Below are 12,779 nucleotides of genomic sequence, written 5' to 3'. Positions count from 1 at the left end.
CCCCACAGTGAGGGAGAGAGTGGGGCAGGGAGAGGCCCTGGGGTGAATGGGGCCCTGGGACAAGGGTGTGTCATACAACTGAGCTGCAAGAAGCTTGTGCAGGGGGGACACAGCTCCCTGCCACTGTGTGCACCCCTGGGGCAGCCATGGGGGGCATGTGCCCCCATATTTCTGTGTAGGTCAGAGGTGGGCCTCAGGCTGGGGCCCTGCATCCTGCTACTTTTGCCCCGGGAGCCACGTGTTGGCCACACCGTGTCCCCCTTGCCCACTTGACAGCAGGAGGCACAACATGTTATCACACATCTCCTGGTACAAAGGCAGCAGGGCACAGAGCCTCAGCCTGCAGCAGGCAGCCTGCTTCCACCTTGCACAAAAATCTGGGGGGCACATGCCCTCCATACCTCCCCTAGGTGTGTGCACAGCAGCAGGAAACTGCCCCCCCCACAGCACCCCTGGATGAGCCTCCCATGGCTCCATCACTCGACCTGCCCTGGCCCCGGAGCCCCATTCACTCCAGTGTCTGCCCCTGCTCCACTTCTTCCCTCACTTTGGGGGCCTCAATCTGCCCCCCCAACACCTTCCCTCTCCCCCGCCCCTCCCCCTCCACAGATTTACCAGAACTGCACTGCTCTAAACAGCACTGAGCTGCATTTCTGGCTGCATGCAGGCTCCGGATGCTCGTGTGTGTCCATGTACACACACACCCCTCCTGCTGCAGCCACCAGGAGCCTGCACCTGGGCTGCCCTTTCTTCCTCTGCGGTGCCCTGCTGGGCGGCCCAAAGACATCAGAGCAGACCCTAGGTGCAGGCTCCAAAACCATGTGCGTAATTAACACATTAAAAAAATTAACACAACCAATTAATGTGTTAATTGTGAACATTAACTGTGATTGACAGCCATAATTTTATTTTTGTTTATAAAACGGGATTACAGCTATAACAAGCAATTCATTTACCTTTATAATACCTTTTAATACAGAAGAAATTATTAGAATAAAATTGGTACTTAAAGACTTGTATGAATTTGATGTCATGTCAAAGTTCATATTTTACCTTTCTGAATCTATCTGCAAGTTCATTCTGTTTGAAAAATGTAATGAACTGTTGATCTAAGCAAACAAAGCCCACATTGTCACTGACCTACAAACAGTAATTGAGTTTGAGATCAGACTTTTAATTTCAACTTTGTAAAACGTATATTTTCAGGCCCAGGCCACTGCAATCAAAATAACAAAGATTAAGTTTACTTTAGCCTTTGATAACAATGAAAGAACATTTACATTTCTTGGGCATAGAAAATAGCAGTATGAAAATGCTGAGAGGACAAGAAAGTCATTAGTAAACAAAATTAATGGTAGTAGACCTGAAAAATGTTACCTTGCTATATAAAACCTTTCACAGAATTGACAGTAGTAGGAATATAACTTTAAGGAAATCTTTCAAAGTTTTTATGAGATTTATATAGATTGGAAATCTTTATCTCAGAAGACTAAATAATTGATTAGTCGAACTAATTGAATTTACATTAGTAGATGAAGTTGATAAAGAATTTCTAGATTCATGGTGTATGGTGGGATATATTTTGGATTCAAAGTAAATTACAGCTTGGGCTCTAAGAGAAGATAGCTTTCTTGGTACAATTTTGCCAAAAAATTAGCCATATTAACTGTAATACTAGAAAACACTCTTTATTTTAGTCCTCTTTTCCTCCTTCATGCACCGGCATTATGTGCTATAGGGATCAGTTGGAATGCACAATAACTGACTTTTTATAAGCATGAAAATAAAGTACAGAAGTATGGAAATATTTCATGTTTTAGAGTTAATTTGAATCAAATAGAAAAGTATCATTTTAGCTACAGACTGTTATGGTTCAACTGTTCAATTAATTGGACACAAAAATGGGATACTGTATGCTTTTGGAATAGTTTTATAATCCTGAATTCTGAGCAATAGTAAGGGTTAATCTGAAAGTTATACAACACAAAATCTAAAAATGTAAGTTCCTTTCCACTATAGTTAATCATTTTTTCCACTCAAACTTGCATGGGTTTCTTGTAACCAGCTTTCTATTTGTTGGATTGGATTTTTTTATTTTTTTTTGCTGGGTGTGAAATTAATTAGGATGCTCAATTTTGAATACAGGTTTTCATTATGTTAAAATAGCTTTATATTTAGCATTAGAGCTAGAAAATTACAGTCAGTGGTCATGAGGAAGAAGAATCCGTTGATGTGGTAGCCCTTTTGAAGTTATTCACTGTCCATCTGTATCCCTGCTGCCTCACTTCCTGTGGTAGCGACAGAAGTATTTGGCCATACTAATAGCACATGGTAGCAACATATGGTAAGGCTCGTGGTCTACATGCAATTTACAGAGCCATGCTGTTAATCCCACAGGGCTGCTAGAGATGCTGGGTATTGAGGAGCAGGGTGAATTAGGGCAGGGCCAGAACCCTGTTGGAGATGTATGTCAGTGGCAGGGGGTGAATGACATTTGAGTTAACCTCTATGCTGCCACTTTTTATACTGCTACACTCTCTGGCTTAGGCAGGAAGTTGGACTTGATGACCTTTGAAGGTCCCTTCCAGCCATACTTCTCTGTGACACTCTGACTGTCTAGATCCAGTGTACAAGGAGGGGTGAATTTTACACTCTTGCTATAGAGTATTGACCCTCTACATAATTTCTACCAAGGGGGGACAGATATACTAAAGTGATGAGATTTGCAAGGTAGAATCCAGATGTAAATCATTGGTTGCTATATGATGGTAAGCCTTAGTAATAAGGGTGCCTGCTCTTTCTGGAGAAATAGGAATTGGGGAGTTGGAGCTATATTCCTGGCTCTGTTGGCCATATACATATCTTCCACTAGGGAGTGATGAACAGCCTGAGGCTCTATAAACTGCAAAGCTTCTAGCAAATATCTAAATGTCTATGAAAATCTTTTCCTTCCAGATATGGTTAAAGGCCACTCTCTGAATGAATTTAATCTCCCATGATCTTTTGCTTCTGCTTTGAACTCTTCTGTTCCCATTCTCCCCAGTCCTTGGCAAGATGTGTAACTCCTATGGATGTGTAAATAAGTATTATTCATTGTCAGTGTGGCATGCCGCACATGCCAGTCCCGACATGGGAGGGCCCCGGGAGGCATGGCAGGGTCCCAGAGAAACACTAGATTGCCCAGTAAGGGCAGGAAATGGTCGGTGCTTACCTGCAGGTGTGGAGCCAGCAGGAACAGAGCAGTAAGCAGCACCGTTGCCATGGTTTTCAAGCACCTGTTGCTTGAGGCTGAGAGGGCATGCAGGCTGTGACATCATAAATCCACATCTGCAGCCAGTGAGAAAAATGAGAGCAGAGCTGAGCAGTGGAGGAGAGCAGAGTAACATGCCTGCATCCAACTCCTCAATGATGAGTGGGGTACGAAACCCCACCAGTTCCTCAGTCTGGAAATCCAGAGGGATCTCTAGTCACCCAGTGATCCGGGGCTGCCTGGAGGCTCTTCATGGACCCCAGCACCCTGATACTGAAATAGAGAGCATGTGAGTACAGCAGTGGCCGGAGTCCACCACCTGGCCATGGCAAAGTCATGGTCGATTTCTGTTTTATTTTGTTGCACTTCAATGAATCAGTTAATGTTAATTTAGAAGGCTGAAAGCCATTTGTGAATAAGGAGTCCCGACTCCAGAGGACAGTAGCGTTCCAAATATTTGACTCAGATGGGAGACTTAATCAAAGCTAGGACAGCTGAACAGCCCAGAATTGATTGGGGAGTAGTGCCTGATGGTCCACCCATTACAAATTAATTCTAAACCTGATTTATTTAAGAAAGCTGTCAAATTGATTATGTCTTTATTTATTTATTTATGTCAGCCTATGAATCAATTTGGAACTCTGATAATTTAAGAATTCCTGCGACTTAAATACAAACTGTTAATTTAGAAAAACCCACATAGTGCCTGGGTTAAGGCTAGCCGAATTGAATGTCGTCAAAAGTGAACATCAGAACCCTGGAATCACTTACAGGTCTGGCATTCCCAAAATCTACAGGGGTCAGAGACATCTGACCATGTCTGCCTTGGGGCGGGAATATTGACAATAATCAGGCCTCGGTTGGCAAGTGGGTGGGGTGTAGGGGAGGAGGAGCCCCCCCAAAAGCACCAACATTAAGAGCATGCCTGTGGGTTGACTGTACCATACCAGGACCCTCTTTTCTACTTAACATCAAGGTGTGGTGAGAAAGCTGAGGGAAACTTTTTGTGGATGTATCACTCAATGTACCTCAGTGCCCGAGCAAAAGCAGGGCCAAGACAGGGAAGAACACTCCCGAATAGCAAGGCACCTCCTTCTGGTATAACCGGGTACATTCATATACTGATGAAAGAAAGAGGAAGAAATCAGGTATCCACGTGTGTCACGTGTAGGTAAGAGTCCTATCAGATTGAGCGAGTGAAAGAGAAATTCTTAATAGGGGATGAAGAGAGGAAAGGAGTTGGTCTTTTGTGAAGGTATGTGGTAGTGATGTGGCAGAGTGAAAATGAGCAGAATAGGCTTCCATAATAGTAAGGAAAGAGTTAGAAAGATAATCCTTCAATGGAGAGGAGGAAAATGGTCTTCCTGATAAAGATTTCCTCTTAAGATTTTCCATTTATGAGAGAAAATGAAACCAAGTGCTCCTTCATCCCTGCAACCGTTAGCACAGTGGGCAAACTAGGACTTTGTATGGAACAGTGAATGGAATGGTGAGCATTAAAGTTAAAAATGATATAGATATTAGAGATGGAAGAGACTCCATAATATCTGGAAACCAACATAGTATAATTTATGCTGCATTTCGTATTTTAGGTTTGCTTGTGCCTGTCTCATAGGGTTTCTACCATATTCCATCGGGAGCTTATTCCACACACAATACATATCCATTTCGGGAAGCTTCTCAAGCTAATTTGTGTGTTCGCTCGCTCAGTCGCTCTCTTTCAGTTTTTTAATTTAATTTATTTGCACTTATTTTATCTCTGTGTACTGGGTCGTTTCATGAATGATTTTTACATTTTCCTGATACTTGTAAACTATTACCAGTTCCTGATAAACGCACTTCATAAGGCAGGATGGTCAGGAATATTCCTTTTTTTATTTTCACTCCCTGTCACATTAGTGGTAAAAAAAGTTAATCTGATCTAGTGATGAATGTATTTTAAACTAAAACAATAATTTTTGGGGGGGTAAAACAAATGTCAGGCTGTGGATTTCTACAGTCAGCTAGGTCTAGATGCTTCTCTTATTGCATGTTGTGGCAGGAGAGAAGGATTAAATTACTGAGGCTGTCAGAAAGGACAAGTACTCTGCCATACATTATCATTATCACTAGCTTCTTGGGTCGAAGGAAATCCAGTAAATCCCTTCAAATACAAAGCAATAAAGACCACTGGTTTTTACAATCATGACTGCCACTGCCATTAACAGAAAATGACAGCTATGTGGCACACTTATATGCTGCTTGTATCTTTTCTGACAGTGTGCACATAAACCTGCCAGTGACATGACATTAGATCACATGACTGTTCAGATTTAATTCTAGTTTTCACTGTAGTTTTTTCCTTAGGAAGGTTTGAAGAAGGAAACTGGGGGCCGTTCCTCCTCATGTCCTTTTCCCTAAAAACCAAAAATGCCGCAAATTGCTTTAACTTTAGTTGATAACTACTTATATTCATTTCAGGATTTTGCTTTTCTTTGCAGTGATATATGTGGATAAGGAAAATAATCACACAATGAGAGAGCACCTGAAGTCTATACTTCAAGGACCAGAGTTGAACACTGGCAGGTAAATATTGGATGAATGAAGAAAAATAGAAATACACCAGATAGGTCTTTGAATAATTATATATAGGCTGTAATATGGTATACCTTGAAGTTGTTTCTCAATGAGGAAATATGCCTTGAAAGTTAATCATTAACTATGTAGATTTTCACAATCCCTTGAACCAGTGGGAAGGAAGAAATATTCAGCACTCATCCAAGCTATCTCAGAATCATTGTTAGCTTCCCCAGGAGCCCATCAGCACACTATAACTCCATAAAACATACTGTAGTATATTACAATATTTTATGACATTTGATATGCCTTCTAGTGAAGTGAATTGCATGTGTCACACTGGCTTTTCAGCTATGGAATGACACCTAAACTTTTGATATGGTGATATATGCCTGTCCCTTCACTGAATACTTTTTCATGTGCCATGAAATGAAGCAACTCTCTTACTGTTCATAAAAGCTATTTCCATTCTGTCACTTTTTTATGCATGGAGTTCTGGGAAAATTAAGTAAATGAATATTATCAATGTTTATCTGTGATAGATTAAAAGTGCTTTATGGATAATTCATTGCTTTCTGAACCCAAGTCTTCTAGGCAGTGTCACTCAGTCCTGTATTTAGCCTAAAGCTGTGCATAAATTCATGTAGCAGACAGCTATCTATTAGCTATACAGATGAGAAAGTTTGAACATAAATTCATTCTGCACAGCTAATTGTAATTATTTCTTCAGGTTCAAACTGGTTTGGAAGGTATACAGATTATTTCACCTTAAAAAGAAAAAGCACTTCTCTTCAGCTTCAGAGTGAATCACAAATGTGGCAGAGCAAAAGATCTGAAGAACTATGCCATTTGCAGATTGGTAGAATACCTGCTGATTGTGTTTGAAATATATAGGCTAAGTTCTGCCTTTTAAGCATGCAATTACCTACGCATTCACAACTATGCAGTTTAGACCTAATGGCAGAATTTGGCAATAAGAGAGAAGTTTCTCTTCCCTCCATTTTACTTGAAAATCTTGGCTAGGCTATCTTGTAGAACAGTTCATAGCCACTGTGAAATAATAGAGGTAACCAGCAGCATCAGTGACATTCTCACAAAGATTGAGCTTACCCTCAATTTAATTTATTTTGTATTGCTAGGGACCTTATTTTCTCTGTTTATTATAGCTTGGAGCCCTGGCCATAATGATACCTGGATGTGGCATTGATTCTGTAGCAGGGCATTAAACTATTAATCTAAATGATGCCATGCCTTGGAATGGAAACTAATATAATGATGAACACAAGAAGTTTTGGATTCATGTTTCCCATCACAAAGCCTTACATAATATCAGAGATTTTGAGCTTAAACAGGAACTACACTCATGCTTTAAACTTCAGGAAATGAAATGATTACAGATATAAATGTTAAGGGTGCACTGATAGAGATTTTTGGGGCAGATAGCCGATTTTTAAGGAAGCATATTGGCGGATACCAATCCGATTTCCAGTACGCAGCCCTGCAGCTTAAAGATCTGCATTCAGCTGGTAAGTCTGTTGTGGTAAAGAGGAGGAGGGCGGGAAGGAGTGTGGGGAGGCAGATCAAGGCCACTGCAGTGAGGAAGGAGTTGGGGCAGTGGCTGAGGTAGGCACTGTCCAACCAGGCAGGGCGTGGCACAGGATGGAGCCACAGCAGATCCGGGGGGCACAGGGAGGGTGGAGCAGCTCCTACCTCTGTGTGCACCCCAGAAGAGCATGGAGGGGCATGTGCCCCCAGATCTGCATGGGGCGCAGGCAGGGTAGGCTGCAGTTGTGGGCTGAGGCTGCGCTGGGCTCTTCCTGGTGGGGGCTGGTTCAGGCTGTGCTCAGGGCAGGCAGCTGCAGTGCTGGGAAGGGGACTATGGGTGGGGCTGCAGCCACCCCAGATTTCGCTGTAGTCTCCCCCAGAGCCCCACGTCCCCAGCACTACCCTGGCCCCAGCTCACAGCTGTAGCCCACCCTGCCTGCACCCCCTGCAGATCCAGGGCAAATGCCTTCCCCTGTGCCCTCCTGGAGTGCAAACACTGGTGGGAGCTACACCCCTCCCCCCTGTGCCTCCTGGACAAGCCGTGGCTCTGTTCTATACCCCATCCAGCCCCAGACCCACTCTCTCCCTCATCATGGAAGGCCTTGGTCTGTGCCCCCCTACCCCTTTCCTTCCTCATCCCTGTCCACCACAACAGAGTTATCAGCTCCATGCAACTCTCCAAGCTGCTGGGCTGTGCTCCGCACTGCCTACGTGCTGTGCACTGTGGCTGCGTACATGCACAAGGCATTTATCGGCCAAATTATCAGCCACATCAGGCCAATTTGCAATACAGTCAATTTGCTTTATATCGGTGCCGATTCAATATTGGACAATTCTAGTATTGTGTTCTCTTGCTGCAATTTCAACCATGCATAAAAAAAGAAATTAGGAAGAGGGGTAAATTTTGGCATCAACTCCATAATACAAAATGTAAGGACTCGGTTTGCTGATATAAAATCACTTCTAGGGCTGAGTGAATAATTTATCTTTGTAGAGAAGTTGACCTGAAATTGTTGGACATTTGGGGATTTTTACAAAATTCAGAAGTGTTCAGGTTTAGTGAAATGTTCTTTTTCATAGACATTAAGGTTGGAAGGGACCTCAGTAGATCATCGAGTCCGACCCCCTGTCCTGGGCAGGAAAGAGCACTGGAGTTAGATGACCCCAGCCAGGTGCATGTCCAGCCTCCTCTTAAAGACCCCCAAGGCAGGGGAGAGCACCACCTCCCTTGGAAGCCCATTCCAGATTCTGGCATCCCTTACTGTAAAGAAGTTCTTCCTGATATCTTCAAACTGAAATAAGTGACTTGTAGTCATTTTCAGTTTAAAAAAAAAAAAAAGATTCAGAAATGCTATTGTTGAGGTTGTTATTGTGGTGCTCATGCCCACCATCCCACTTTATATCCAGCCAAAAGCCTAGTGCAGGGGGTTTAAACACAGCCCTTTAGAGTAACCCATGGGCAGCATATGGGATGCACTGGGTGGCCCTGTATGCTGCTTGAGTGCCAGTTTCAGCTCACATCTTGGAGTGGCCAACATGAGCAGCACAGCCCCAGAGCAGCTACATGCTGCTCTGGGATTGTGATGCATGTGACAGCTGCTGTGGGGTTCCTGGGCCACACTACACAGCCCTGAAGTGACAGCAGTTCCAAGGCCCCATTGCACAGCCCCACAGTGCCAGCTCTGGATCTAGAATATGGGGCTGCTCTATGGTTCTGGTGTGGCCCATTGTCCAGGCTTGTGCCATTCATTTGGCCTGTGGGGCTGGATGAATGTGACACCCCTGTTTTAGTGGTTAGAACACCCCTCTGATGCAAGAGATTCTAGTTCAAATTCCTTTTCTGCTGATTCAGAGCAGAGTTTTAAACCAAGACAGGTGTCCCTAATTAATAGGCTATGGAGTATTTGGGGCTGGGTTTGCCCCAGTCTCTGCTGCTGAAGCTGTTGTATTACGATAAGTATGTACATATATACTAGGCTGGGTCAGGAAACTTGGAAATTAGGTTACTGTCTTGAGGACTGTCCCAGGGGCGTTCGAACAAAAGACCCCTGAGCCGTGCCCTGGGGGCCAAGGGCCAGATGTAAAAACACAGAAACAAGAAACTTGCTTACCTGCACAGTGCCACTGGAACGGACGGGAACCCACACGGGTTACAAGCCGCGCCTTTATTCAGCTGAGACCAGCCGGTGACATCACGGGCAATCACCGGCCAGCGGAAATAAAAAGGATCGCCGCGGGAAGAGCAGGGAGGCAGGAGAGCCAGCAGAAGCTCTCGACACTGGTGGCAGCCGGTGTTTACATAGCGAAGGAAAGTCCAGACGGGGAGCAGTGATAGAGGCAGCAGGGGCTCTCAGCGCAGGCAGAGGAGGACTCGAGGACTGAGAGGCGACAGGAGCGAGATACTACCGGCAACACCGAGGGAGAGTGGCATCGCAAGCCCCACTCAGCAGCAGGAAGGAAGTGGCTGCCCAGAAGCAGGGGCTGTAGCAGACCCAGGGGAGATTACGGGTTATCTCCCTGAACACACCCAGGTACCAGGTGTGGAAGACGGCTTGGCAGTGTTAGAGCCAAAGAAACTCCCAAGGCGGGGCAACAAGGGGACCCCATCAACTCCAGGCAGTAGGGCTGGTGGAACAGCCCAATAGGCCACCCATACCCTTATTTTGTTGGATCCATTTTTTTCTTTTCTCCCTGTTGGAAGGAGTGTGGTGATGGGACTGCAGGCTGCATGAACTGAGTCCCCTAGCCTTATAAGGGGCCCCCGGCACAGGGAGGTGAATGCAGCAGAGGAACACTGGTGTGGTGGCTTCCTTCCTTTTATTTTCTTTTGCCTTGTTCACATTTTTTTCATTTGCTTCCCCCTATCTCGGGGGTCCCAAAGGGGGCTGAGGCCAGAGGGTATAACTAGTAGATCTGCAGGCCACCGCAGAAGTAAAATGCACGGCGCATGAAACCCAAGAGAGGGATTGGAGTTCAGGACACACCTGCACCAGAGGAAAGGCCGCCACAAGACCTGGTGTCCCGCTGGAGGTTGGCATGAGGTTGGGGTGTAAGGGAAATGAAGTTTTTATGGATGGCCGTCAGGCGAAGTACCCACCACTGAGGGGCCTTCAGTGGTTCCCCCCCCACTGGCAATACATTCAAAGTCGTGGCAGGAAAGTTTGGGAGTGGCCAAAGAGGCGCTATAGACCTATCTCAGGGGCCACAAGAGACAGCGGTACATCCGTCACCGGCCGCTCGGGCCAAGGCAGCGCATGAGCAGCTGTTCGAGGCCAGGTGGGCACAAGGACTAAGATTCTTGGTCTGTTCCCTGTTCAAATAAATACTTAAGTTGAGGTAGTATCTTAAAAGTATTTGCCAAAAGTTGCATCTAGCCTTATTCCTTGCCTTTGTCTCTAATGCCTCAATCATGTAACTCCAGTGAGTTTGACTAGCCATAGCTACCAAAGCATTTGGCTGCCCTCTATCCTTTTCAATGTAAGATAACCAGATTTATGCACAATATTCTAAACATAGCTTTGTCAACCTCTTTTAGAGTGTTTGTGTAATTTACTGTGTGTTTCGCTATTTCATTTGATATGTATCTGAGAATTATTTCTTTTTTGTTTGGATTGTGCCAGAATTTTGAGGGTTTTATCCATCATAATCCATTAGCTCTCCTGCCTCGTGAATGTGGTGTTTGAGATATGCTCAACAATTCATGTTGTCCTTTCAAAACAAATTTTAAGATGCTTATGGGGGGGGTGTGTGTGTGTGTGTGTGTGTGTGTGTGTTGGTAATTAAAAACAAACATTTAAGTAAAGGAACTAAATATTTACTCTTAGATAATTAGCTGAACATAAAACTAAAACCCTAGAAAAGCATATTGCAATTGCTGCTAATGTATTTGAAGGCTTTTAGAAGGATTTGTTTACATTTTATTTAAGGTGTCATCTTTTGTGCACTTGGATTTTGTGCAGCTTGTTTCACATTTGGAATCATGCTTACTGAAAAATATTTAGGTGGTAAAGTTTACGAATACTCATGGCTTAAATAACATTGCCAAGTCATATCTATATAGTTAACTCTTAATTCCTGTCATTTGGTCAGTACCACTGCTTTTGGCCTCTGCACAAGCCAGTAATTCAAGTCAGACACAACTGAACACTACAATTATATGTTTGAAAGGAAAGCAATGTTTGGATGCAGTGACTGAAAGTAATGCAAACATTTTGTATAGCTGCTGGGTTTAGATATTCGGGATTGGCAAACAGGTCCTTGCTTAGGTTGGATGATAATTGTATTCAGAGGTCTTATTATTTAGACTGTATCCAAATCCTTTTAGAAAAACATAACAGCTAGTAGGTATTAGCTATGATGGGGAGAGGACTGAAGGCAATGACATAAGAGGAGAAAGAAGAGGAAAACTAAGCTGTTTTCCTTTTTTTCTGTTATGTGTGTTTGATTTGACAACAGTGGCAGAGAGTGAGAAAGTTAGTAGGAGGAAAGTTAGGACACAGAACTGGGAACAGGATGGAAAAAGATTAGCAGGTAATTGTTACACCCAGATAAAGAGAAAATCAGTTTTGATTTTCTCTTTTTTAAACTGTTTTAATGGACTCTGTACCTTATGAGTTTCAAGTAGCATTAGTGACAAATATAGGTCTCACTCAACACTAAGCAAAGTAGATAAAACTCAAAGCAATTAATCCTAGAAATCTCTAAGATGATGTACGTTATATGTGCTTGTAATTGGGTGTTATCAAGATCAAACTCTAAGCAGCGAACACATTATATTACATTATGAAGATACGGGAAAAGACTTGGGGTTGTAATTTTTGTTGCTGTTTTGGAGCATAACTAGTGGCATTTTTCCTGACTGGCACATACTCGCCTGATAACCAGTTGGGATGTGTGCTTTCCCGAATATCTTACAGCTGAATGTTTGCATTTTATGTTTAAAAATATTTCCTTCATTGAATATGGCTAGTATTTCTGATATTTGGGAGATTTATTGTCTGGTATTCCTATTCCTAATAGTTTTTCCATCTTTTTATCATGAATCAGCACAGTACCAAAATAACATGTGCTTAGAGATTGCTAGGTGATAGTAATTCTTAACTGTATTGGCAGGTCTTCTGGTTGATTAGTTTCTGTAGTATAGAAAGATTTTCACCAGCACTGAAAACCAAAACTCTGATTACATTTAATTTATCATTTTCCAATAAAAATGTAAAACCTCACATTGAAACTGAATATTTGAGGAATCTTTTTTTTTTCCTGGAGGTGAAGTTTATTTGTCCTTTCAAACAAACTGTACATGAAGGTCAGTGTGCTTAAAAAATAAACCAAAAACAAAAAATCTTATGTATTTTGTTGCATTTTTAAATCATTTTATAAAAATCTGGAAGTATGTAGGTGTAATTCCATTTTTATAAATAGAAAAACT

The 12,779-nt window shown here is 43.1% G+C and overlaps 1 protein-coding gene across 6 annotated transcripts in view; it reads left to right on the top strand.

Annotated features, from left to right (window-relative positions):
- RPGRIP1L (RPGRIP1 like) overlaps positions 1-12,779 on the top strand; it is a 171,872-nt gene that overhangs the window by 149,192 nt on the left and 9,901 nt on the right. For all 6 annotated transcript variants that reach the window (XM_025207532.1, XM_006026573.3, XM_025207531.1 and 3 more), the window contains one exon: positions 5,731-5,815. In XM_025207532.1, the coding sequence (XP_025063317.1) occupies positions 5,731-5,815 (85 nt within the window). The remainder of the gene's footprint in view (positions 1-5,730; positions 5,816-12,779) is intronic.

The sequence above is a fragment of the Alligator sinensis genome, unplaced genomic scaffold, assembly GCF_000455745.1.
Source record: "Alligator sinensis unplaced genomic scaffold, ASM45574v1 scaffold173_5, whole genome shotgun sequence".
Taxonomy (NCBI): Eukaryota; Metazoa; Chordata; order Crocodylia; family Alligatoridae; genus Alligator; species Alligator sinensis.
The sequence above is the reverse complement of the archived record's forward strand: the minus strand, read 5'-3'. Positions and strand labels throughout refer to the sequence as shown.